General features: G+C 37.5%; 3 protein-coding genes and 1 pseudogene across 3 annotated transcripts; 2 read left to right on the forward strand and 2 right to left on the reverse strand.

The window, feature by feature from the left end:
* Window positions 1-543: 543 nt before the first annotated feature.
* Window positions 544-5,427, forward strand: LOC149073047 (uncharacterized). The gene is made up of 4 exons (XM_089246656.1): window positions 544-646; window positions 2,062-2,452; window positions 3,588-3,986; window positions 5,170-5,427. Exons 1-3 carry the CDS (start codon window positions 635-637, stop codon window positions 3,968-3,970), a joined length of 786 nt encoding a protein of 261 aa, XP_089102782.1. The 5' UTR covers window positions 544-634; the 3' UTR covers window positions 3,971-3,986; window positions 5,170-5,427.
* Window positions 5,428-9,653: 4,226 nt separating this feature from the next.
* Window positions 9,654-14,367, reverse strand: LOC149073048 (uncharacterized). The gene is made up of 2 exons (XM_089247384.1): window positions 14,340-14,367; window positions 9,654-10,182 (listed from the first exon to the last, which is right to left on the reverse strand). The coding sequence occupies exons 1-2, from the start codon at window positions 14,346-14,348 to the stop codon at window positions 9,700-9,702; spliced, it is 492 nt and encodes a 163-aa protein (XP_089103510.1). The 5' UTR covers window positions 14,349-14,367; the 3' UTR covers window positions 9,654-9,699.
* LOC149073049 (signal recognition particle RNA) lies at window positions 11,265-11,550 on the reverse strand (annotated as a pseudogene).
* A 1,621-nt stretch (window positions 14,368-15,988) lies between the features above and the next one.
* Window positions 15,989-21,182, forward strand: LOC149073050 (uncharacterized). The gene is made up of 2 exons (XM_089247264.1): window positions 15,989-16,070; window positions 20,259-21,182. The coding sequence occupies exons 1-2, from the start codon at window positions 16,044-16,046 to the stop codon at window positions 21,180-21,182; spliced, it is 951 nt and encodes a 316-aa protein (XP_089103390.1). The 5' UTR covers window positions 15,989-16,043.
* Window positions 21,183-26,910: the final 5,728 nt, after the last annotated feature.

Below are 26,910 nucleotides of genomic sequence, written 5' to 3' on the forward strand. Positions count from 1 at the left end.
ATCAATAATTATTACACCATTTTTTCGACTTCATACGTGTAAAAATGACCATTATCACCCACTGGTTTCCTGTATTTTTTGGGGTCCGTGGTATGGTGTGGTCTGTCACAATAGTCGATAATAGGCCGTGACCTAGTGGTATGATCGAGACGATTAATCTTTTTTTTTACTAGTTGGCTGGTCATACAAAATGTTATAGTGACAGCGTACGTGCTTATGGCGTGCGGTGAAGCTACTGTTCCGGTTTTATTATTATTCTTATTCTCTTTTACCTCTCCCTTATTTCGCGCGATACTTATATTCATCAAGACTTTCTCCTTCTGCGAAGAAGGCATGGACGGGATACTCACCCAAAAAAGCCATTTCGTGGTTGTTTTCTCCTCTTCCAAGGTTACCTTAACCTAATTACTAAGAAAACTAACAAATCTTTGGACGATCAAATCATTGGGCGTATACAAAAGGGTTGAAGGACCCAATAACCTTGATGCAAACTGATACCAATGTTAACAAGCCTCGCGCAAAGTCGATTGAAATCAGTATATAAACTGGGGAATGGTACCAGCTACCACACACTAGTTCTCCATTCTCATTTTGAGCATAACATTTGCAGCAAAAATAAGGAATAACGGAAGCCATGGAATACCAAGTAAGAAATTTTTGTCTAATACCTTTTCGTTTTAATATCAACATTTTAGTGGAATAACTCCTAATAAATTTCCAGTAAGTATGTAGTGTTTCAGACAGATCCGTCCTAGACATTGTTAAGTTTCTAATTTCTTAGGATAGCCTGTATCAAAAGGTAAGGCTAAGTCACTCCAAAGCTTAGATTAATGCTTAAGTTACTTCTCGAGAGTTAACTTATCGCGAAGTGTTCCGTATCATAGACAACGCAGACACAAAATATTTAGATACACATACGTACGTTATGTGCTACTTTGTATACAAATATGCAACTTTTGAAGTTTTCCGCCATGATGATAGTGAACAAATTCTAGTTTCTTTTTTTCAATGTTAAAAAAACTCTATCTTTAACTTCTTAAATAACAAGTTTGTTACGTATTTGCAATTTACTTCTAGAGTAAATCTTTTATTTACGTACGTACTTCAATTTAGTGCAATTCTAAACATCTTGGCGACACGAACAGTAAATAATCGAATCGTTTTCACTGATTACATTGAAGTATTGAATGCAAGATATATATCATTTTATGTCTTTAGTATTAAATTTTCAGTTTTTGCTCAAAATATTGTAGTGCTTAAACTATTCCCATCATCTCTAAAAAGCTCTGAATATTTTTTTAAATCAATTACCAACCCTTAACTACTTTAGAGCATGATTTGCCACAGGGTAAAGTTATTTTTCTGAGGCCCCTACCTGGCTAGAAATGCCTGTCTACCAATTTGAGTGCTTATTCTTGAAATTTTTAATCAGATCTTGTTTCTCCAAGACCCCCCCCCCGGTCATGCCGGAAGGAGGGGGGGGCGTTAAGATGACACTGCTTTGGTATCATGCTAAAAACCTCTACGGCAATAATAGATAGGCCCAACGAGGAAGGCCAAGGCTGAAAAAATAAAAATAACATAGAAAAGAAGCAGATAACAAATATGGATAGCGCCATAGTACCTAAATACTCCAGAAGTGCGGTTAGCATTGATCAAAGTCTAAAGCAGCGGTTCTCAACCGGTGCTCCGTGTGCACTTACCAGGGGCTCCGCGACAGCTCGAGGAAAATAAAATAAATCAGTAAGATTGATAAATGAAAAAAGAAGCCCACGAGCGCTCCGCCATAGAAACTATACAATGAAAAGGGCTCCGCGAGTCAAAAAAATGTTGAGAACCGTCGATCTAAAGAATGGCATATTGCTGTGAATAACAAAGAATTCCATTATGTGGAATAAATAAGTTCTTGCTAATCTCAATCTAGTGTATAGTTTTTCACATTGCAACACTAAAAATTACGTCACAGATTTTAGCATATGTAATTGTCTCTAGCTTGTCTTTTTCTCTATACCAATTTCTTTGATGTGGAAATAATAGAAACCTTTTTCTTTTTGTTTATAGCTTTTGTCTGTTTTGGCATTCGCCTTGTTGGCTTGTACTTCTGCTTCATACCCAGGCCCACAATACGGTGCGGTCCAATACCACTATCCACCACAACACGCTCCTCAACCAGCCCCAGCTCACTATGCCCCAGCACCTGCACATTACGCCGCTCCAGCACATTATGAAGCTGTACCGCAGACCACCTACGTAGTCCACGAACAGCCTCCAGTCCAATACTACGCCGCTCCCGCACCAGTACCCGCAGCCACTCACGTTGCATCTGGAGCCGAGAAACACGGTGCTTACGGACAGCAAGCCAATGGCCACAGCGCTAATGCTTACGGTCAGCAAGCGGCCAAGGCAGCCCATGGAGCCAGAGGTTACACTGGACACGCTGCTCACAATACCGGTAAGTTTTTTTTCACACATAAAATTTATATTTTCTAGTTCGACTGACGAAAGTCATCTCAAACTCTTAAAAAAGAACAAGTACAGTAAAAGTCTTTTGCGGCACCAGTTCAAAATCACGAGGAAAATTCTTTTTAAAGCGGGCTTCTCGTTATAAGCGTATTTCCAATTTTTGCTCTGTCAGGGTATAAAATTGTAGAAAATTGCTGCTTTACCTGCATTAAAGCGTTTTTGATCATTTCGTTCTGAATGTTCAGAACTGTAGTAATGAAATTTATTGTTTTTGGTCCCCCAGTTGGTGATTCTCTAAGACACACACACATTTTTGCATAAAATTTCTAATTATCAAATTGATTTAGTCGACTGAGAAATTAAAATTCTTAAATATTATATTATTGCTCACTTCCATGGCTATATGGATTCGTAAACACTTTGCTGCTAATCGGAAAGTTTTTTCGGCACGATTTGTTCAGTCAGTCGGAAACGATTTTGAACTGTAAATTCTATTCTCTTGGGGTACGAACATAGTGCACACTGGTTTTCGATTCTGTGAGTCGGCGCTGTTACGGATTGGTTAAAAACCTGAATTTAGAGTTCTTTAACCAATCATTAACGGCGCCGACTTGGGGAATCAGGAACCAGCCGTATGTTCGCACTCCTAGTCACTAGCAGAGATAGAAGTCGAATAAAATCATCCCATAACCCATGTGTATAGTAGGAAAGCCCGATTATTAAAAGAGTAAAGGTTTAAAAAATTTCACTTTTCTGTGTCCATTTTTTGTTGGAAGTACGTCAGATTAATTTTTTTGAGAAGCATGTTCTATGATATGAGTCCTCATGTTCAATTCTTGAAGACAGAGAAGGAAATACTGACATTTTTGACAATTTTTTTGACGTTGTAGTGAATGCTTCTTCATTTTGAACTCGCTATAACCGAATATTTTTTGTATCTTTAACAACCGAATATTTTTTGTATCTTTAACATTGGCTATTTGACAATCACTTGCAAATCACTCGTTATAGCGAGATTCTCGTTATTAAGCCGTACTTATTATATGTATATCGGATTTCTACTGTTATTATAATTAGTGTTTTTGCATTTAATTAATTCATAATGGTATTCAACTCTCTAACAGGAGGATACGGTAGCCACGGATCTCACGCTGACAAAGCTGTTCAGCACGGAGTATACCGCAATACTGGATCTTACTCCAGGAACCAGGGAAGTGGATACGAGAAGTCTTACTCCTTCGACAAGGCTTCTGGACATCATGACATAAACGCCGAAAACGTTGCCGTCCAATCCAGCCAGGCTGCTGCCAGCAAACAGGGACACCATGATGCCGCTTCCCATTCCGTCCAGGATCAAGCCAAACACGGAGCTCACAGCACCGCTTCAGGTTACGGCCAGAGCAAACAAGGCTACGACAAGTCAGTCTTCGACAAATACGGATACACTCAGGGTGGAAGCCAACAAGGATACAGCTACTCACCTGTTTATGGATATGGTTACCACTAAAGAAAACTTCTAGAAAGTAAGTACAGTATAGCAGTGGTTTTCAACTTGGGGTCATATAGCCCCCTTCGTGGTCCTGGGATATTGTAAAGAGGCTACGGGTGAAAATCAGATTAAAGTGGAGCCACGACAAGTGGTGAAGGGGGCCACAGAGAACGGTGAGGAGAATTAAAGCTTTCAAATAAAATATGGTGGGGGGAAAATGTGACTACTTTCAAAATCCAATAGAGCTGTCCATAGAAAAAAAAGCCATTTTAATCCATGGGAAGGGCCAGATTTGGGCGGGTACGAATGGTGCGGCCGCATAGGGCCGCTAAATTTTAGGTGCCGCAAAATGGGATGAAAACACTTTGATTATGTTTTGACATTAACGTTCTTAACAAAGCAAATAGCTTAAAATTTTGTCCAAGACAACTAAAATTCAGACATCGAACCCTCTGGTCTAGGGTTTTCACAGAACGTCCCCCCCCCCACCTCCACTAACAAAGTGAAGGGTACGGGTGGATCTGGTGTCCCGGACGCTAGACCTAAGAAGGACCTAAGCTCTTTTTCTAAAATTATTCAAAATTACACGAGGGAGGCGTAATGCATGCTTGCCCTGCTGAAAAGAGAACCTACACGATGCAATCTGGTATGTAAGAGGTGTTATTTACAGCTAATTATGGGCTCCCAGAACGTCACTTTTATCGGGGACTCATACTGTTGAGAAAGCCATGCATAAAACCCTCACAAGAAGGAAGCTCACTGAGCTCTAGCCCAGGGTAGACACGGACCAAGGGTTGTGTGTCAGAAGGTTCGATTTATTGTGTAGGTATGTTGGTTAGTTCCGTATTTTGCACTTACCTATTTTCCCATATAATTCCGTTATTTGGGAAGAATGATCACCCACCTTCTGGATCCGTGAATGCCCCAGGGTCCCAGTGATCGATCTTATTTATAAAATATTTCTTCGCCATAAATTTAGTATTGATTGAATTCAATTCGGTAAGTAGAAAAGATTTCGCTCTTGGTTGTGGATAGGAGGCCCAGGATAAGACAGGGGGCCCACAAGAAGAAAATTTGGTGGAAAGGGGGCCCATGAGCTAAAAAATGGTGATAGACAATGCAGTATATAGTATTTCTGGAAACTCAATTTTTTTTCCTCTGTAATCTATATTGTCTGATTGAATATAGACTTAAGTTATTGCTATTGCTCTTTACAGGTGTATCAAAGCCAGTCCAATCGGTATTCGAAACCTCAGATGAAAGTCTAGCCGAAAATGTTCAGTCTTATTTATTTGATATATCTGTTGAAATGAGAGTAAAGTCGTAAAAACGGCATTTGAAGTGTATAAAAAACGATGTTAATATATTTATAAAAAAAAAATACACTGTCTGTTCTACAAATTTGTATTTTACTTTGTATTTTGTTATTTATTCATGAAAAGTATTTAAAAAAAATTAAATTTTTTTTCTTTTTTTAAAAAGTTTGGTTTCTAATTCATTTCGAGAATTTTTGTTCTTCCTTTGCTGAATAGAGGACACACATTAACATATCGTAAAGCAAAATAAATTTCCAAACATGAAACGTGACATGCGAAAAGATATGAAAATAACTCGAATGGGCGAATCATGTGAATAATTACGATATCGAATTAGCCTTTTAGCTGTCATGTTCATTCAGCACCAACGACATTCTATATTATACCGTAAGGAATTTTACCCGGTAACGACTGAATGAAAATTCACTGAGATTTTAGTGATTGAATTTATTGATTTCTATACCTTTTTTTTACGTTTTAAGCGCTGAAATAGTTTTCTCAAAAAGTTGACATTCATCTAGAATGCAGAGTATGTGAAAACTAGCTGTTACCCGCGTCTTCGCCCGCGTGGATTTGGTAATCTGAAAATTACTCGGCGATGATTCCCCCCATATAACATTTGAACTTATCATGATCCCCTTGGGGGTTGGATTTTCAAGTGAGTCTTCTGATCATAAGATTAAATTACTGACAAAATGTTATACTTATAGTTTCAGCGATTTCGTCTCAGTGATGACTGCTTCATATAACCTTTGAACCCCCCATTAGGGGTTGAATTTTGAAAAATCCTAGAGTCTACATTACAAAATAAAAGTACTGACTAAATTTCATATTTTTCACTTCAGTGGTTTCAGCTCGGCGTGATGCCCCTTTATTATAACCTTTAAACCACTTTGTGAGACCCTTTCATGGGTAAAATGTCGAAAACCCCTTCTTTAGCGAGTCTTTGCATCATGAAATGAAACTACTGACCAAATTTCATATTTGTAGCTTCAGATGTTTCCGCTCGGCGATAATGAATCAGTCAGGACATGTTATTTGTATGTCATTACATGTTATATGTATAGATTGGGAAAAAAAATTATATACTTCTTTCAGGGATAAAATAATCGATTTTTTGTCAAAAATGCTTATATAGCAAATATCCACAACACTCATCACAATCGTCACCATAAACTTGTTCTTATTGATGAGCGGCTTAGGTTTTCTGAACATTTTTTGTTCAGCGGTGGTTAAAAAACCGAATAGAATGCTCGGTTTCATTCTCAAAAAGGCTTCTTCGCGTTCTCCTAAAGTGATCCTTCCTATTTTCCGGGGCTTAGTTCGTCCTGGAGTGAAGTATGCCGTCAGGTTTTGGACATCATACTTACAGAGGGACATTGACTTGGTCGAGGGGGTGCAGAGAAGAGCCACACGTGCTCTTGATGGTATACGGGGCTTAATCTATGAACAGACACTTGATTTTTTGAAAATGTTTACATTGTAAGCGCGCAGATGTCGGGTTGTGGTGTGTCACAGGGAGTTTTTCCTCTAATAGGGTCGTGAATAAATGGAATAGATTATCTCCATGGGTCGTGAATTCTAACACGATTGACACGTTTAAAAAGAAATACGATAACCATATTGGGATAAGTCGAGAAGCTATCCATTCTTAGATAAAACAACCATAATTTTTTTATGGCAGTATATTTAGATTTTATCACACATATTGGTTTTTTATTGCTTTTATTGGGTTGCTGTATTTCTGATATAGTTTATATATATACAGGGCGTCCTGTAAGTGCTAGCACAGTCTTTATCCCATAAACCGTTCGTCGTAGAGTTATGATTACAGTTTAAAAAATGCTCAACAGGTGTACAAAAATTACTCTGTACCAGTTTTGAGAGTGAAAATACAGTATGTAACAAAATAAAAAAAATCTCAATTTATATACGGTCCCCTGTGCTCTAACTTCCAATTAGAAAGTTGTTGCCTTTGTCTCTCCTGATGCCAACAAAAAAAAATTCTATGTCACTAAGTGCAATATTCTCTAAGATATTTGAATTAAAAAATGGATGAAAGAACAGCAAAAACTAACGGAGAACTCTCCTTTCCCTCATTTAGCCTATCCCGACTATTCTCCGATTTTTGAATTCGAATATCTCTTGAATTCGAGTGATGAATGAGAGCAAATTAATGAGACCATATAAAAAATTTGGATTTCTTATTTTGTGACACACTATATTTTCATTCTCAAAACTGATACAGGGTGATTTTTGAACGCCTTTTGAGAATTTTTTAAATTGAAACTATTTCTCTACGACGAGCGGTTGATGAGATAAAGACCGCATCAGCACTTACAGGACACCCTGTATAGGAAAGTTTCTAAGACAAAGTAATGAATTTATTCATTATTGAAATAAAATGAAAAAAATCAATCATCTCCCGTGAAAATTTTAGAGATCTAAGAGAGAGAATAAGCATGAATATCTCTTGTCAATTCTAACTTTCAAGAGCAATGCTAAAGGTGACCAAACCAAAATTATCATGTAAAATTTGACATGCAACTTCATCTTGTATTGGTTGATGATACTGATAAATAATGGCTTCATCTTTTGGAATTTGGAAGTAACGAAATTTTTTCATTAAAGTATTACTTTTCTGGATGATTGTAATAGGTAATAAGACATACAGGGTTTGCAAAAAGTCTGTATAAACTTTAAAAATGAATAAAAACCGGAAAAAACCGAAAAAGAAAACGGTTTGCAAGGTTAACATCGCGTGGTCACGGAAATTTTTTTAAGACAGGAAAAAATAACTAAAAAACAGCCGATAGGTGGCGCTGACGTACACAAGTCAAAGAAAAGATACGTAAATAACAAACAGAATGCCTCCAAATCATTTATTACACACACATCATTTATTTCCACATGACCAGGGCAGCAACTAGATGCTTGGTCACCCGGGGAATGACGCCGCCTTGTAATGTTGAAGGAGAGGTTTCAGAATGGAATTTCCCCCCACCGGGTCCATCGCCCGGGGCACCAGATCCACCTGCGCCCCCCCCCCCCCTAGTTGCGGCTTTGCACATTGCAGGCGAGTCAAAAATCCAGCAACGGCAGAGTGCAGCAGGTCCACATACACGAGCGCAAGTTCTTATAACCGTCTCATTTGCATATTTCCACCAAAGTCACTCGTACCAGCGCCACCTATCGACTGCTTTTTTATTTTTTTTTCCCGTCTTAAAAATATTCCCGTGACCTAGTGATGTTAACTCTGCAAACCGTTTTTTATTTCGGTTTTTTTTTCGGTTTTTATTCATTTCTAAAGTTTCTACGCGCGTGGACTTTTTGCCCACCCTGTATATTTAAAAGAAGCTTTTTGTTTAACAAATTTTTTCAAGTAATTTTCATGCAAATTTTTGTAAGAAACGATCATTTTCGGAAATTGAAAGATCACACGAGTGCCATAGTATTTATTATAATTAATTTACAAAAAAATTAAAATTTTCATGATTTTTCAAAAATTATATCTTATCCTGATTAGCGATATAGCGGCTAATTTTTTGCAACTTCAGAAGTATTAGTTAATTAACTCATGTATGTAAAACTTCGGTCACGAATCGGATGAGCGGTCTGGAATGGGTGAACACTTTAAGCGGCATAAGCAGAAATCATTAAACCCCTTTATAAAATGTCATATCTTTCTTAATTAAGTAGAGGCTTTCTTCCGATTTTCAGCAGGTGCCAACCAAGAGAATGAAGGGAAAACTGTTCCAAATATATATAATAAAATATCTGGATAAGATAATAATAAAATATCTGGGCTGACCAATGCTAAAATAAGAGACCTTTAAGAAGGCGAGATATCTCGTCCATGCCGCTTAAACAGTTAAATAAATCCCGATGCCCGGTCATTGAGAAAACTTGAGTTTATAGTTTCAGTTTCTAAATCAGAATTCAGTTCCAAAAAGTATTCATATTTTCTTCATTTTTTTTGTTATTCGACTTCTATCAGATCAGTGCTCCTGAAGCGTAGTGGTCTAGCGCACTCGTTCGTATTACGCGAGTGGTTTGATTCCCAGCACAGAGACCTTCCAAAATGCATTTCCACATTCTATCTAGTATAATGGAGTCTGACGTCATCTCTCTGCCTTTCACGAGTCTAACTTGTTGAGAATTTTTGCTTCAGAATTAAAATGGATTTCACCCTTTAATAAGAAACTAACGATGGTTTCTTGTTGTTTTTTGAATGCATGTGATCAGATAATTATTAGATTTTAATTAGTATTCGGTCAAAAGGAACGCATTAAAGTGCTACACAAAATTTTGAAATAAATTAATTTTAATTTTATGCAAAACATAAATACAGATAGTCATTCTCACTAATAAATACGTTCATCGGAATACAGGACTCAATAAACAGAGCCGGCGCTGTCATCTTCAGGATCATTAAGACTGGTGTTCGGTGGCATCGAGATCAAAGTCTTCACCATGTCCATATCCTTGAACTTTGTTTGCTGATAGATACCCAATATTGCCTTTGTTTTCTACCAAATCTTTAGCATTCAACACTGGTCTGTCTGAGAGGAAGTCCAAGAACGTCGTCTCGCGAGAGTAGGCGTAGGCCTTTTCGAAACCATATCCGCGATCCCTAGATGAATGGTCTTTTTGGTTGTTGTCGAACCTAAAGTCGAGAGAGCCATCCCCGGCTTTGCCGTTGAAATCGAATTGATAACCCCGACTACCGATGCCTCCTTGTTGAGATCGTTGGTCGTGGTCTTGGATCTGATGCTGGTGATGGTTGTAATCTTGGTTAGCCTGTTCCTGGACCAGCGCCGAATGGTCCTCCTGAGCATCGGGAACGGAGCCAGACGAGTCTTCGGAGCTTTGAGCCAAGACACAGCCCAGGGATAGCAGTGCAACAAAGACTATCTAGGAATAAGGAACCAAGACGATATTATAAATGATAAATTTTGTCCGAATAACAAATGCTAATAGTTAATTAAGTTGATTAATTAATGTTATAAATAATGATTCTCTAATTTTATCAAAATCACGTGTGTATCTCTGTATCAATTCAAATTTAACCCTATAATTGGCAAGCATTAAAATATCCAGAGGAGAAGGTTTTTGAAGGATTATTTTTTAAGCGAATGAGGTACCCTCAATGCTATTACATGACAAAAATAAAATTATTTTCAATATTTAAAAATTAAGGGATGTTGCACTTCAGGAAATATACTGTATGTATATGATTTACATAGATTTGAATAGTATAAAAATGTTATTTATTGTGTGCCAATTTACTTTTCTATCATTTTTGAATAATACACACAACAATATGTTTCTCGTTCATACATTTTATTTCCCTTCAAAATGCAATGGTCAGAAATCGTTCTTGCTTGACTTGCCAAGAAACAGGAAACACGTGTACCTTTAAGCCATTCTGCTGGTACTTATAGAAACTTCATGAATAGCTTACAAGTAAAAATGTAATGTTTAGGAGTTGCTTAAAAGATAGCATCAATGCCGAAATGAGCTCAAAATATACGCTTTTATTTGAAAAAGATAAGAAACTCACATGTGTTGTGGGGAGCAACACGGACAAATAAAGAGTCAATATTTAGTGTATTTAATCTTTATAGCATCGCGGTCACTTCATACATATGAGAGGTATATTTGCAACAAATATACTAAATAGACAAATATTACTTAAATGTAATGCACCCTCGAACTGAATCAAAGAAAATATACATAAAACCGAATAGTTCATGTTGTTACGACATTTTGAATATTAGATTTTCCGCAAAAAAAAGGAGCTGCGTCCGACTATATTGGGCGAGATCATCGCAGCTAAAATATCCAAATTTACTGTAAAAAAATCGCTACTTTATAAACTTTGAAGTAGGTATCGCCATTATTAGGATTTTTTTGTATCAGTTTAATGTAAATGACATTTTTATTAAGTCAAAAAAAAACCAACAAACTGGGCCGAACTAGCAGGAAGACATGCCATGTGGGAATTATACATCCAGTTTACCACCACAAGTTACTCACGAACGTTGTCCCACTACTGCTCGATATGAGAGCTTTTGCCTGCTACGTTCCCGTCCAGAGCTGGCTCACTCCTCCTTAGTATTCGACTTGGACACATCAGACTCCCTCGACGTATCCATATCGACACCGAGCTTGGACGTTCGATCAACGAAGCCAGACAGCAACAAGAAACCCCCCTAACCTCAAGTCATCCGCCAGCAACCTCCCAACAATGCTATGTTACACGAATCCGCCACGAATAAAGCTCTGATATTATTTAGCTGAGTATTTAGAATTCGATAATTTCCCAAATGGTTAAAAGATCCAAAATAGCACAAAATCCAAATTTTCTATATAACAAGAGTTTTGCCCGAATACTCACATATTTTCGTTAGCGTTACTGTACATTAAAAATTATATAGTGCGAAGCTTTTTTTCTTTTTGTGAAACTAAGATTTATTATAAGACTTTATTATAAGACTCGACTGTATACGAATACTCTTGATGTGTGTGTACGGTTTTTTTTTATCATCGTTCAACCAATTTTAAAATTACCAAACAAAATATCATGGATATGAAGGAAAATTTTCTTCGGTGAATCGAAATTCAATTTTTTACAGAAAACTGGGTGCTTATATTTTTACAAATGTATGCAAAGCCGTAGCGAAGGGGGGGGATGACTTGGGGGGGTCTGGTTCCCCCCCCCCGAAATCCCGAAATGAGAGAAAATTACCAAAAAAGGGAAAAAATGGCCAAATATATTGTTCTATCACCCCCAGCCCGAAATGAAAGTGATCCCCCACCGAAAGAAATTTCTGGCTGCGGGCCTGAATGTATGCCTATTAAAGGAAATGGTTATAGCTTCTACACATGTAAAAGCGTTTTTATTTGAAGTAACAGGATCCGGGTTCGACTATATCAGCCAGGCAATCACTAAAAGTATTTTTCATTTAACCCTTTCAGTTCTGACGGTACTTTAATGGCATCGTAGCATATATACCACTAACGTCTAATTACCGTAATACCCCTTACATTCGTTGTTGGGAGCTGGGATTTTGAAGTATGGAAGCTGTATAACTGTAACTGCTTTACGATTGATTACCAGATCACAGCAAAAGTGTGGGACAACTCGTGTTTTTTGAATATTACTTAGATTTTCGAATAAAAGTTCACTTTCGTGGTCATAATTGTAATCAGTTATACTGTAGTTGGAAGGAAATAGTTGATGTGAAATGCTAATATATTTTTTTCCTTACTCGTTATTGATCCATATTTCGTCCCGTGTCACCACTTTTGTAAAATAATACCTATGTTTCAAATACCAAGCAAGTTTGTGACTGATACTTATAAGTACCATCAGTACATGGTGAGGTGTAGATTGTATGTAAACAATGGTAAACTCAAATTCAATTATAATTACTAATGAATAGAATCTCGATATAAGAGAGGACTAAAAGAAAATCCTAAAAAAAATCTGTAATATTGATTAGCGTTATATCGGGAGGCAGCCCATTATCATAGTGCACCACCAGACGCCCCCCCCCCCCGAGGTGGTGCACCCTCCTTAGCATTCGACATGGACGCATGAGGTTCTTCCAATATATCCATATCAACACCAAGTTTAGCTTGGACGTCCGATCAACGTAACCAGATATAGTGACAAGGAACCCTCAACCTCAATTCATGCCGTCAACTCCCAACGAAGCTGTGTTAAATTACACGAATGCGCCGCGATTCCCAGCCAGTTGAGCTGTCCCCGATATGGTTTAGCTGAGTATTGTGATTTTAAAAAAAAATTATATAGTGTCTCTTTTTAAATATTCTGAATAATGAAAATTATATACAATAATGTGGTTGTAACAGATTACGAGACACTCTATTCTACACGATAACGTGCGAACATTCATAACTAATTGAGATAAATCGATTTTCTCTGACACAATTACATAATTGAGAACTCGGTATTTTGTCTTTGAGAGGTTTTTTACGAGTTTTACTGTTTTTTTTTCTCGCCGTTTCAATATGGAAATGCTTCTCGATTTAAGACTTCGAAATGCTTCATATAAGTTACATGTATCTGCAATGTAACAATTTAATTTCTTGATTTTTTGAATTGATTCGATTCGAGTTTACTTATAGAACAGTTATTTTTTCCGGTAAATCTGATGAAAAATATAGGTATTTTTCTTGTAGATATGATTAAAAAAAATTAATTACTTACGTGATAGTGAAATCTCTTAGAATAGTTAATGTTAAACTTAAATATACGTGATGAAAATTGGTATCTGTAGCCAATATTTTGCTCTTTCATAAAAGAAAATGAAAAAGGATACAAAAATAATGGCGTAATGTATTGATATTCAGAACATGTCCTATAATTTCTGCATGTCGTGGGGATTTAGACTCATATTTGTCGAAACGGTGATAGTATGTCTAAGCACACTCAATTTTTTTTAATTACCTATTTTTATTAATTATGTGTGTACATCTCCCCCGATAGTAATTTATGAATATCCTTAACTATAAAAGTCTTGTCTTGATGATGCATAAAATCTTAACAAATCAATTAATCGAAAGAGTTTATTTTTTAGGAATTTCTCTCATGAATGAACTTCATGGGCTATTTTTCTGACAAGTTAAATGCTACAATGGGGATCGCGAAGAAGAACAAAAAGAAGTTTCACTATCGAAATGGTCAACGTGTTAGTGGTCAACCATGCGGAAGAATGGTCCATATATTTCCGCTGTTTCATAACAAAGAAACTTTTTTAAAATTTTACTTCAATTACGTTTCCTGATCTCGTTTTTCCATTCATGAATTCTTGACTATCTTCATATTTGAAAAACACATAGATTCGATTGAAATTATGAACTGGCAATTAAATATTTCGAAGAAACTTGGATCACTACCCACCTTTAGTAAAAGTAATGACAAGATATGTGGACGTATACTTTGACTGATATCGTGAAGGCATAGACTTTACTTACTCTATCTCATAGAATTTACTTGTTAATGTTATAAGCAAAGATAAGTTGGAATACAGAGAACTCACCTTATTCATGTTGATGTTTACTCCTTTATCTTCAATACAACCATGTCTAAAAATCTGTGAATTTGCTTTTATATAGATAACAAGCAACAAGGTCCATCCTTAATTTTTCTTTTCTTTTCCATAGTACTTGTGGTAAAATGAGCGTGGGCTTCCGTGATGAGAGAAGGAAGTTATTCCCATTTACAATATTGAAACCCTAAACGTCTCTTGTTTCGATTATAGTTTAGTGCGACCATCAAACTTCCCCGTCCTTCAAAAGACTAGACTGGATATTGGAAGGTCATTATTCTCGCGTAGATATAAGAAAATAGCAAGAAAGGTACGGTCAAACCCTAAACGTGGATTAATGATGATTGAATAGCAATAGAAAAGAGCTATTTTTTAGTTTGAGTTTATGGTTTGAAAATTTTTTTTAATTCATTTCCTGTTTTCGCTGTCATCTCTAGATGAACTTCAACTCCTATTCGTACATAAGGAACGGAACCGCAGTGCTGCGTTATCATTGTCAAGAATTTCAGCCATCACAGTCAAGGAGATCTGGATTGTGACCTTGTATGGTTAAAAGAAAAATAGCAATGTGGACAATATTGATGTACCGATTCACTGTTTTTTGTGACCTGATGGGTGTGACATTTTCGGTGCAATATGGTTGACAATTTGGTTTTTTTTCAGTTTGGTTGGCTACTGCGGGAGGAGAAATCCTAACAGTAAACTCATTTTTCAATCACAAAATATGAAAGACAATAAATAAGTGTCTGGAACTAAAATTAGTCCAGAACCCCTAAAAAACTACATTAATTTTATCCAGACTTGATTATGCCCGTAACCATGGCCGGAGATACGGGGGGGGGGCATGGGGACATTGCCCTCCCTAGCGTCAAAGGCGAAGCCAACTGATCTGATGTATATTCGCATATATGAATATATATCAATTGACATCGTCATCGTCATAACCGTGCGCCCCCCCCCCCGACTTTCAAGTCTATCATCGCCTATGTTCATAACATGGCTGATCCATTTTCTGTGTCCAGTTTAATCGAAATGAGACTCACACAAAACAATATAGAATTGAGGAAGTCGTTAAATGTCTTTTTTTTTTCAGTCTGTTTTCAAACAAATTCAGGGATGGAGACAAGCAAACTTCACTCAATGAGAACAAGAAGCAGAAAGGAGGCTAATGAAACACCCAAAAATTTAAGGTACGGTCAAGTCCAAAAACAAAAAAAAAAAAGGTCACGCTACTGTGATGACAACCATCTATACCAACACTACATTAACGTTAAGAGCAGCTTCTTTCATCCGAGACCAACGTGAAATGTGGAGACCTATGTCCAAAGCGTACGACACTGACCCAAGTCAACTTCCTGATGTCCACTGTTTGTATCGGTATCCAGCAATTTTAAAATTAAAAAAAAGAGTTTAATTTGTTGTAGTCGAAAAGAACTGAACCGAGAGAAAGTAAGTTTAGTGTGATTATAAAAAAAAACAACAGTTTTTTTCTCCCAGTTAATTTTTTATATCTATAAATTAAGAACGAACGCACAATAATCATTTCTTCCGGCTTGTCACGTGACCAAAATGTTTTTGTGGATGGAACTTTAAATAAAAAGCTAAGGGACGCACACTCACTTCATGAGCAGGATCGAGAAGTTAAACGTTGTGTGTTTTCTACAATCAAAAGGGATAATACTATTTTCCAACATCATGGATGCTATTGGAATATTCACATTGGTAAGTTAAACTATCGTATATGTCTAAATACTTCAAGAAATCTCTAGTTTTCCAAAGAAATGTTTAGGCCCCATTAGTATTTTCAAAGTTCGTATTTACCATATATTTCTAACTCAAAACTTATACAATCCTTCAAGTCAGGGCTTAACTCCCTGAGCACACATTTGTGGCACCGGGGTCTGAAAGGGTAGTGTAGACAAGGGCAGGATTGCTCATTTTGATTTTAACCATATTTTACTTACGAGTTGAATATTTAAACTTTTTTTATGGGACAAGACTTACTGACTTGTGAATTCTCGTTGATGAGCATTTAGATTCAAAGGACGTGGTTCTGCGGTGGTATAAAAAAAACTCAAACAGATATTACTGGGTTCCATACTTATAAACGCCTCTTCTCGTTCTCCAAGAAGTCATCCTTCCACGTTAACGCGGCTTAATTCTTTCTAGTACAAACCTAGTGCATTGCCGTAATTTTTCAGAGAGATAGTACCTACCGAGAAGGATATCGATTGATGAGTGCGAAGAAGATCTACCAGGTCACTCATTCGTACACAGGGCTTCAGCTATAAAGACAAACTTCATTTTTAAACGTTTCCATGGAAAAAGCAGATTTATCAGGTGAAAATGAGACCGAAGTGATTAAATTTTCTCAATTAGAGGAATAGGTTGAACCATGAATTACTTATACATCGTTAATCCTGAGTTTTCACCCGGGTATGCCAGCATCAGATGATTAGGGACAATTCCAGTTTGTGGTGTCGTAGGAGAATTGTTGTTTCTTACATGGTTAGGGAATAAACGTGGAATACATATCTTTTGAAAACCATCATGGGCCCCACAAGGGCGGGGCTGGCATGTCTCTAGCCCTAAGGCCAGGGACAATTCTCATAATTTTTTGCTTTTCACGCTATAAATTAACTGTTGAAGGGTCCTTGAAAAATCTGACCCGGGGCCCACAAAAGATCCCAGCTTACGGGCCCTGCTCCATTATGTGGGGGCCATGAAAACCGTATCTTTATAAGCAGTACGCTGTTTTAAAGTTTTTAGTTTTTTTTAATTTTAATTTAGGGTTACCGCATAAAGATAATATACAGTAGATACACAAAATTTATACTTGTTAAAAAATTTTTATTTCCGCCATCTTTTTGGGTAATTCACCTGTCGTGGCCTTTGTGTTTGCATTTTAATTCGCACAAATATTTCTTTGCAGCTGAATCAGTCGGTGCACTAAAGTTTAGCTCATAAAGATCTCTCAGATCTGGATCAACTTTTATTACTGAGAGAATTCATGTGGTTACTCGAAGTAATCGCTTTTAAACATAAGAGCTCATTCATGTGCGTGAAACGACTATTGTTATTGATACATTCATTGACTAAATACATATTCAATAGCTCATTTATTAATACAAAACAATCTTCCGGGTTGTAATTATGACGATGTTAAGTTAATCTATGACCACACAATGATTATTTTAAGTGAATCTAATAATTTATGAATCTAATAATTTCGGATGATGCTGTGGCATTATCAAAGGGAAAAAAAAACAGCGAAAATCATATATAATGATGTTACCCTCTGATCCCGATGAACTTTCATATTTTTGATATATTCCTTCTTTAACGATAACCAAGGTCGTCTTAAGAGAATCATGGGCCCCTGGGGCAATTGATTTGTTTGAGGCCCTACCTGGAAAATTCCAGAAAATTTCAATTAGTTCTCATTTTTGTGAGGCCCCTCTTCTCTTCAGGCTCCCTGGCCGTGGCCGGGTGGGCCCATGCGTTAAGACGACACTGACGATTAACTCCTTTATAACGATACTTTTTTCTAGTCCTTTGAATATCGTTATGTACGCGTGTTTCATTGTATATCAGTAAAAGTAAAATACAGGATCAATAATTGTAGTATATAGGACCAGATGGAATTACGAATATACGCTGTACAGTGGTAAATTTGTGAAGTTTTGGCTTAGTCCTAGAAATCTGTTTGAATTTAGGTGTTACAGTATTATGTTTGACTGTAGCTCGAACTGAGATACAGAACCATAATTTATCAATCGGGTTATTTACAAATTTAGTTACCACTTAATACCAGAAACAAAAAATTAGTGAAGATGAAAGATAGGACATTTAAAATGAACTGGTTAGAGCTGAAAGAAATTAATGAAATTGGAAATATTCCAAACTGTTGAAATCAGATCATCGAAAAAGAAACATTTTCTTTTACTGATTAGCATGATCGTAACGTACAACGTCTGACAAGTCTTCGACTCGAGCAAGAGTAGACATAATTACCGAATAATGAATGGTGAGAAAAAGAGTGTATTCGTGAGATGCTAAATTACAGGAGTTGACGATGTTGTAACATGAATTTACAAGTCGAATTTCGCAACTCTTTGAACTTTTGAGGACCTCAACAGGGTTATCTTCTTCAGAGTGTTGCTTATTGACCTTATTATGCATCTATACCACACACTCTTCTCGAACATCGCATAATTTTCTCATCCATCGTTACATACCAAGCGCCTTAAGCAATTTTTCTGTGACCAACTTGTTAAAAAAGAAAAGCAATTGAAAGGAATACTTTTGTGAAAATGCCTACTATGTATGGGTCGAAAGCATCTGTAAGATACCACGTGTTTTGTTGCTGCTTTAACCCGAAGTTTTATAATTAGTATGCGTATTCATTACGACCGTTGTTAAAAGATAAATGATGACCGTATTTCATTTCTTTTCGAAGGAGTTTTTCAATACGTTTTTAGCTTTTTCTTTGTTTTTCCTGAAAAGACACAAGTACTTACGTAACTCTCCCAAGGCTTTAGAATGTTTGAACTCTTTCAGTTTGATATCAAAATACAGCGATATACACACACCCTTACATAGAGATTAAGACATCATTTTCATTCTCTTTCACAACATTGGCTGAACATCAATATATAATTCCAACTATAAACTGTGATACACCGTATTTCTATTGAATATGTTTCACGACGTTTATGTTATACGGGAAGCATAGCTACCAGCACGCACCGCATTTTACTGGCAAACCGTTGATCCTAGAGGCATACTTCCAATTGGAAAAAATATCCAAATAACGTGTAGAACTCAGATGCATCATTCATGTTGCCAAGGGTTGTATAGTTAGTTATTAAAATTTAATAATTAATTTTTTACACGGACACCCCGGGCTCAAAAACCCAATGAGAAAGTTGTTGCCCTGTATTTCGCGATGCCGACAAAAAATTCCGTTTCCAAGTGCAACATTCACTGAGATATTTGAATTCAGAAAGCGGAGAAACGTTTGGGAAATAACAGGATAAAAGGGATATAAAATACGTTTTTCCCGCATTTATTTTAGTAACTATACAACCCCTTGCAACATGAATGACACATCTGATTTCCACGCGTTATTTGGATACTTTTTTTAATTGGAAGTATGCCTCTAGAATCGAATGCGGTGCGTGCCTGTAGCTATACACCCTGTGTACAGGGTGTCCTGTAAGTGCTAGTGCGACCTTTATCTCAACCGTCTTACGTATAGGTATGATTCCAGTTTAAAAACTGCTCTAAAGGCGTTCAAAAATACCCTGTACTTGTTTCCAGAGTGAAAATACAGTGTGTCACAAAATAAAAAAATCTAAATTTTTATTCGGTTCTCTTGTCCTCTAATTTCCAATTAGAAAGTTGTTGCCCGGTATCTCCTGAGGTCAACAAAAATAAAAATTCCATGTCACTAAGTGCAATATTCTCTAAGATATTTTTGAATTCAAAAAATGGAGAAAAGTTATGAAAGAACAGCAGCAACTAACCTTTCCCTCATTTATGCTGTCCTTTCCCAACTTTTCTCCGATATTTGAACTCGAATATCTCAGCGAATATCGCCCTTAGAAACTTGGAATTTATTTTGTTGGGCTCAGAAGAGACAGGGTAACAAGTTTCTCATTGGAAGTTAGAGGAAGGGGGGACCGTATAAAAATTCAGATTTTATTCATTTCGTTACACACTGTATTTTCACTCTGGAAACTGGTACAGGGTAATTTTTGAACACCTTTCGAGCATTTTTTGAACTGAAACTATACCTCTACGATGGACGGTTGATGAGATAAAGGCCGCATTTGCACTTACGGGACACCCTGTATATCATGTGGGATATTATGTGATTCTAATAAAATTTATTTTTATAAATTTTAGATGATATTGTCATCTTGCATAAATATCCTTTATGCTGAAAAACCGAAGAAAGAGACCCCAATGGACACTTCTGCAGTTCAGAGCGTGCCTTTCTTTGTTTCACCATACGTGTTCGGTCCTGGATCAGGTCTTGGATACGGCGCTGGATTCCCTGCAGGATTGGGTTATGCAGGATTAGGAGGTCTCGGTGGATTACAACCGGGACTGCTTGGTGGCTATAAAGGTCTCGGTGCAACTGGACAAGGATTTGGTGGTCTTCATGGATTTGGACAACAAGGACTTCATAAAGGTGGTACAACAGGTGGTTATGGGCAGTTCGGTGGATACGGTGGAGCGTATGGAAGTAAAGGAGGTTTTGGAAACCAGTACGTTGGTGGCAATGCCAACGTTTTTTCCAAAGAAAAAGTGTTCTCTCACAACAAAAATTTCGGAAGTGGTATTAAAGGAGGATTTGGAGCTGGATTCGGGTCTCAAAGTGGCTTGCATAATGCTGCTGGTTTTGCTAACCTTGGAAATCTTGCGGCATTTGGAAATGGTGGTTACGGTGGTGGAGCTGGTTACGGAACAGCTGGACTTGGAGCTGGTGCCGGGCATGCCGGACTTGGAGCTGGTTACGGAACAGCTGGACTTGGAGCTGGTGCCGGGCATGCTGGACTTGGAGGTGGTGTTGGACATGCTGGTCTTGGAGGTGGTGTTGGACATGCTGGTCTTGGAGGTGGTGTTGGACATGCTGGTCTTGGAGGTGGTGTTGGACATGTTGGATTTGGAGGTGGTGTTGGACATGTTGGACTTGGAGCTGGTGCTGGACTTGGAGCTGTTGCAGGACCTGCTGGACTTGGAGTTGGCGCTGGACATGGTAATTTGGTTTCCTCTGGTTACGGTAAAGGCGTCACTGCCGGAGCAACTTTGCCATTCAGTCGCTAAGGATTCGGTCAAATGAAGTTATTTGGATAAAGTCATCACAAAATCGTGTAGTGTAGCTTTATTAGTGACATTTAAAAGTATTGACTGAATGCAGAAATCATCATTTTACGCTGCCAAAAAGATCTCATCTATAAACATTTCCACTTTTAAAATAGACGGAAAAAGAAAAGTTTTTGATGAGAAATCTGTTGTAACGTTTCAGGGTAGAGAATAGATCGCAGTTCAACCAAGAGATTTATCTCTAATTCTCGTTCCAGAGAGAAAGATCTTGTACAATACATTACTTTTTTCTGTAAAAGTCTGTATTTTTTTGTTATGCCACCTGAAAATCAATTAAAGATTTTTTTAACTTCTTTTGGATTGCGTTTTTATTCATTGTGCGTGCGTTTTAATTTATTACCACCTTAAATTCCACATTAAGCACAATCAACATCAGTAAAAACTTATCTAAAACACTCTCGCGCGCTCGCGCATTTGTTACCACGAAGCTTAAACTTTCATGTATCTGAATCAGAAGCTTTGTTTCCGACAGGGTGTTGCCAACTTTCACGCAACAGACATGACGGGGGAAAAAAAATAATGAATGTTCTACGAGTATATAGTACGTACTCTCGTTTTCTACGAATGTCAGCTTTAATTGCTCTCGATAAATCGGTGTCAATCTTTATTTATTATCCTATGTTAACTCCAACTATTTTGCTCAAGGTGTTCCAGGAAATTTGCACGCGTTGTTTACCTCCTGCCATAAACAAAAGACCGAGCCTTGCCTAGCCTAGCCCTTCAAGACACGTGACGAGCGCAAAAAAGGTTCGTACACCGCCTCTAGAAAAAATAATGTAAAAAAAAAAACACAGCGGGTGAAAGAGCATGAAATGTCTTAAACCTCACGTCTAATACGCACGTATCATGGTTCTTGCAGACTTATGAATGGCGTTTATTAGGAGCAGAACTAGTTTGGTCACCATTATGAAGAAAGCTACGAAACTTCCTATACTTTGGAGGGACATTTCCTAATTAAAGGACAATATCATAAAACACGCGTTACTTGTCAGCTAATTAACCTGACTTCAACATCTATTGTTGCTAAGGAAAAATTTTAACGATGTGCTACATGTGTATGTTAATTACGGTGCTGCAATTGAGGACCAGCTCCGAGTTTTTTATAACAATGCCTTACATTCAATTTACCAAAACTTTTAAAACCAGACATAAATTAAGTTGCACAAAAAATATTTTTCTTTAGTTTTACTACGTACGGGAACTAGATTATTCTCGTTATTCTCAGACGGGAGAAAAATATCAAATTTTCAAAGTTCAGGAGTTCATTCTCCCCGTATTGTTTATGCAATCCTCCGGTTTAGTCTTTAATTTCACATAACGAGAAGACAGTCAGACTCAAGAGTCAGACTATGGTCCCTACAAGGGTGGGGCTGACAGGGAGACCCGGGGCGATTCTCATTTCTTTTCTCACACGATAAATTCACTACAGAGGGGCCCGCCAGAGATCCCAGTCTAGGGGCCCTGCTACAGGATGTGGGGATCATGCAGCCAGATATTCTTTTCGAAGATATGGAGAAAAAAATAGAGTTAACTAAAAAACTCAAATATATTTAAACTTTATCTTACGGGTGGTCAATGTTTCTGCCGGGTTTAGTGCTCGCGAGATTTTCCCTTAGCTTCCTAATGAAATTGCTCCATACAAGTTATGTTCAAGGAATTTTCATTAAATTCAATGCAGTAGAGTCTCGATAATTCGAGGTGAACGGGACCGAGACCACCTCAGATTAACCGAAAAGTAATAAAAAACGAGGGGGCGGGGGTTACCTATTCTTACCTGTTTTGCCCTCAATTCAACTATGTACTTAATTCATTACACAACTGCTAAGACCAATGGCCTCTTTTTAAGGAAAGCTAACAGAGGCTTCAGTCCTGGGGCTTGATATGAATGTTATTTTTTCTGTTTCACACAATAAATTTAATGCAGAAGGGCTTGTGAGAAGTTCTGGCATGGGAGTCCACCAAACACCCTAGGGCAAGAATCAAGATCAAGGAATTACTTTCACTCGTAAGAAAAATGAGATAAAATGAAACAAACTCAGGTTGGCGAAAATGAGATATTTTTCTGAGGAATTTCAAAAAATTTTAGCACCTTAGATTATCTGGAACCTCGAAGTTTCGAGACTCAAATTACCGTGAATAGCGTTAATCTAGTCAAAATTTAAGCAGGATAATACAATTGAAAGCAGACGTAGATGATCCCAAAATTGCAAAAGAACCACGGCTATACGCGTTTCGGAACTATATGAAGTTCCTTCATCAGTAGCAGAAACAAAGAAGAAAAACTCCTTATAGCGGGAGTTACTCGCTGCTGTAGACCATGGGCGGAGATACGGGGGGGGGGCGTAGGGGGGCAATGCCTCCAGCGTCAAAGATGGAGTCAGCTGATCTAATGTATATATGTATATATGAATTGATATCATCATCATCTTGCCCCCCCCCCCAGACTTCCAAGTCTATCTCCGCCTATGTTGTAGACGAAAGAGTCGAATTCAAAATGAACCGGCACCAAAAGAGTAGAGAAAAAGGATGGAAAAAGATTCTCCTTGTGTTTCTGCTACTGATGAAGGAACCTCATATAGTTCCGAAACGCGTATAGCCGTGATTCTTTTGTAATTTTGGGTTCATCTACGTCGGCTTTCAATTGTATTACCTAACCCAAAAGATAATTCATTTCTATTTAAGCAGGAGTCCACTTCGACTTTCTATAAATGACATACTACAGTTATTTTGAGCTGCCACGATTGGATTAGATTAGACTAGAACCTATAGTTTAGAGTTGATTCCTAATTGACGGGCAAAAGTATTCATGCATCCCAGCTGACACTGCTGCCCAAGATTAGTGTGTAGGCTTTGACCGAAAGCTTGTGTGCCAACAACGTGGCTACCGGCTTGAGAAATTACAGCAAAAAAATACACGATAAGCTGATTTCACGATAGTCAATAAAAAACTGTATAATCCATCATTCATGATTCCCATTAGCACAGAACCATGGAAATAAATTAGGAAAAACAAGCAGCAAATGTTGTGATTTTATTGAAAAATAATAATTATTTTCATGCTTAAAAATAAAATAAATCTAACAACAAAAAATTATTTACTGAAGGTGGATAACGGCAATGGTGTCGGAGCCGGTGGTGCTCGATCAACGGTTCGAGCCAGCACCTCCTAGAGATAGAAAGCCTCCGCACGGTGCTCGTGACGTCCGCAAGTAGTCCATTTTCCCCTCAGAATATTCAGGGAAAAAAATTCCCTGTTCGTACCAGTATCATCGTTGTGCGGGGGAAAAAAATGACCGGGCCCAGAATCGGCGATTTCTATGCCCCACATCCAATCACCATGTGGTATTTGTAAGCCAACCAGGAAGATTCTACGCCAAAATAAGAAGAAACGAAATAGGATGCTGAGGTTCAAAATGTGGCAAACTTGCTAGGTAGTCTTAATGACGTTACAGATGAACTTGGCAACCCGTGCGGAGGCCTTCTATTTGTAGGAGGTGCTGTTCGAGTCCCCAGAATTAATTCAGAAATCAAAATCTCCTATATAAAGATCAAGCCGAGCACCCACAGATCTGAAACACTTCCGACACATTTTTTTTATAGTAACGATCCTCACGTATTCCCAAGGGATCTGTAAAATCTGCCCATGGAATTTGTTAGTAGACATCCATGCCCGAACCGTGATTTGAACCCAAACCTGCACAGTCAGGAGCTAGCTCCCTAACCACTGGACTGCCAGGCGGCAAAAAACAGCAATTTCTGGCGACTGGACATTGATTAAAACTACTAGACTAAAGTGATGAAACAGCTTAATTGTGTCACTTCATCTCTCAATAGCAGTGATTTTCTAACATTTTGGTGTGTGTGTGTGGGGGGGGGGTGAAACTTCCGCACCCTTGGCTACGGTTTTGCCCCATAACATCAAATACAAATTACGTAATCAAAATACAAGGTGTACCTAATAAAAATTCGCCTTTTCAGAGCTGCTTAAAGCCCCGTATGATGGAATCGTTCGAATTATTCATCAGAAAGTTATGAAACTTTGGAAACGCCTCAATGAAATGATTGGGAAAATTGAGAGAAAAAAACAACTGCTCCAGCTTAATGTGGAGGGATATTAAAAATCTCCTATACAAACTATTTCCACATTCTTATTTTTCTTTACTAAAAAGTCTGGCATTGAGTTTAGGAGAAAGTGTTTTTGCTAGTGAAACTCTTTTACGAACACGTTGATTCCGCACCAAAATGTATGCAGAGATTTCCGGTCAAGTGCTTTGAAAATTCTACCTATCCCTTCATTAAGACTTTCCCAAGGTTTTATAATTTTTTAATGAGTATTTAAGACTGTAGACGGCTTAGAACAAAGCCAAATTTAATTGATTTTGAATTCGTTTGTAGCCACTATGTGTAGAATAGAGTAGAACCGAATAGAGTAGAATATAGTCTGAACAGAATATAGTAGGTAGAGTCATGGAGGAATAAAACAAAACTAAACTATATTCATAGCTCCACATGGTAGCAGAGCCGCCCTTAGGAGTGTGTGACAGGTGTAGTCGCACCTGGCCCATGTCCCCCACATGGGGGGGGGGGCTGACAGGGCTCTAGCCCTGGGGCCCGGGACGGTTATCATAATTTTTTTACTTTTTCACGCTACAAATTAACTACAGAAGGGGCCCGTTAAAAGTCTGACTGAGGGGCCCGCAAAAGATCCCAGCCTAGGGGCCCCGCTACAGGATGTGGGGGCCATGGCCTGGCCCCTGCATTTACGGTAACAATAAATTTCTTTCATAAATTCTGAATTTTCATCAATTCTATAAATCTGCATTTTTTATTTCTTTCATAAATTCTGAATCTCCACCATGTCTGGAATTATTTTTTTTAATAAATTCTAAATTTCCGTCAATTCTGGAATTCTGAATTTTCATCATTGTTGGAATTCTGAATTTTCATCATTTTTGGAATTCTGGACTTTCATCATTGTTGGAATTCTGGACTTTCATCATTATTGGAATTCTGAATTTTCATCGAATCTGCAATTTTGAACTTAAATCAATTCCTTAATTCTTTGATTCTCAATTTTTATTATAATTTTGGAGTTTTGAAAATTTTCATTGAAACAATATTTCTTTCATTTATTCTGAATTTTCATGTGGATGCTAAATTATTTCATACATTTATTCGGAATTTTCATGATTTCATTTTCTGAATATTTTCGATTCCCCTCTTTCACAGAAGCAAAAGACCGGGTATAAGGATGCCCCGCGTCTGGTTAGGGCGGCCCTGCTTGGTAGATAGCAGATGGAATAAGAGACGGCCATAATCAGAATACGTACGCACTGTATATATATAGTTATTCCGAAATTCTGTTTGTGCGCTTATAAAGCATTAGGTTTAGAGATTTGGTGTACGATCTTGGCTTTCCATGCTTTCCTATGGGGATAATCTCCTTCCTTTAAGGAACATTTAAAAATTTTCTATTCAATTTAGGCACTCCATTTTCTTTCACAAATACTAGATATTTTTATACAATTCAACACGAGCATTTAAGATTTTAATTGATGGGTTTTTTTTTCTCGAATTTTTGACTTCGACACAACACATGCTACTTTTTCAGTCTTTTTTTCAAATTTAGCAATGTTTTGTGACATAACAATGTTTTTAAATAATTTCA

The sequence above is a fragment of the Pholcus phalangioides genome, unplaced genomic scaffold, assembly GCF_987345545.1.
Source record: "Pholcus phalangioides strain wild (caught in Gottingen) unplaced genomic scaffold, Ppha-v1.0 ptg000017l_1, whole genome shotgun sequence".
In the NCBI taxonomy this organism is placed as follows: Eukaryota; Metazoa; Arthropoda; class Arachnida; order Araneae; family Pholcidae; genus Pholcus; species Pholcus phalangioides.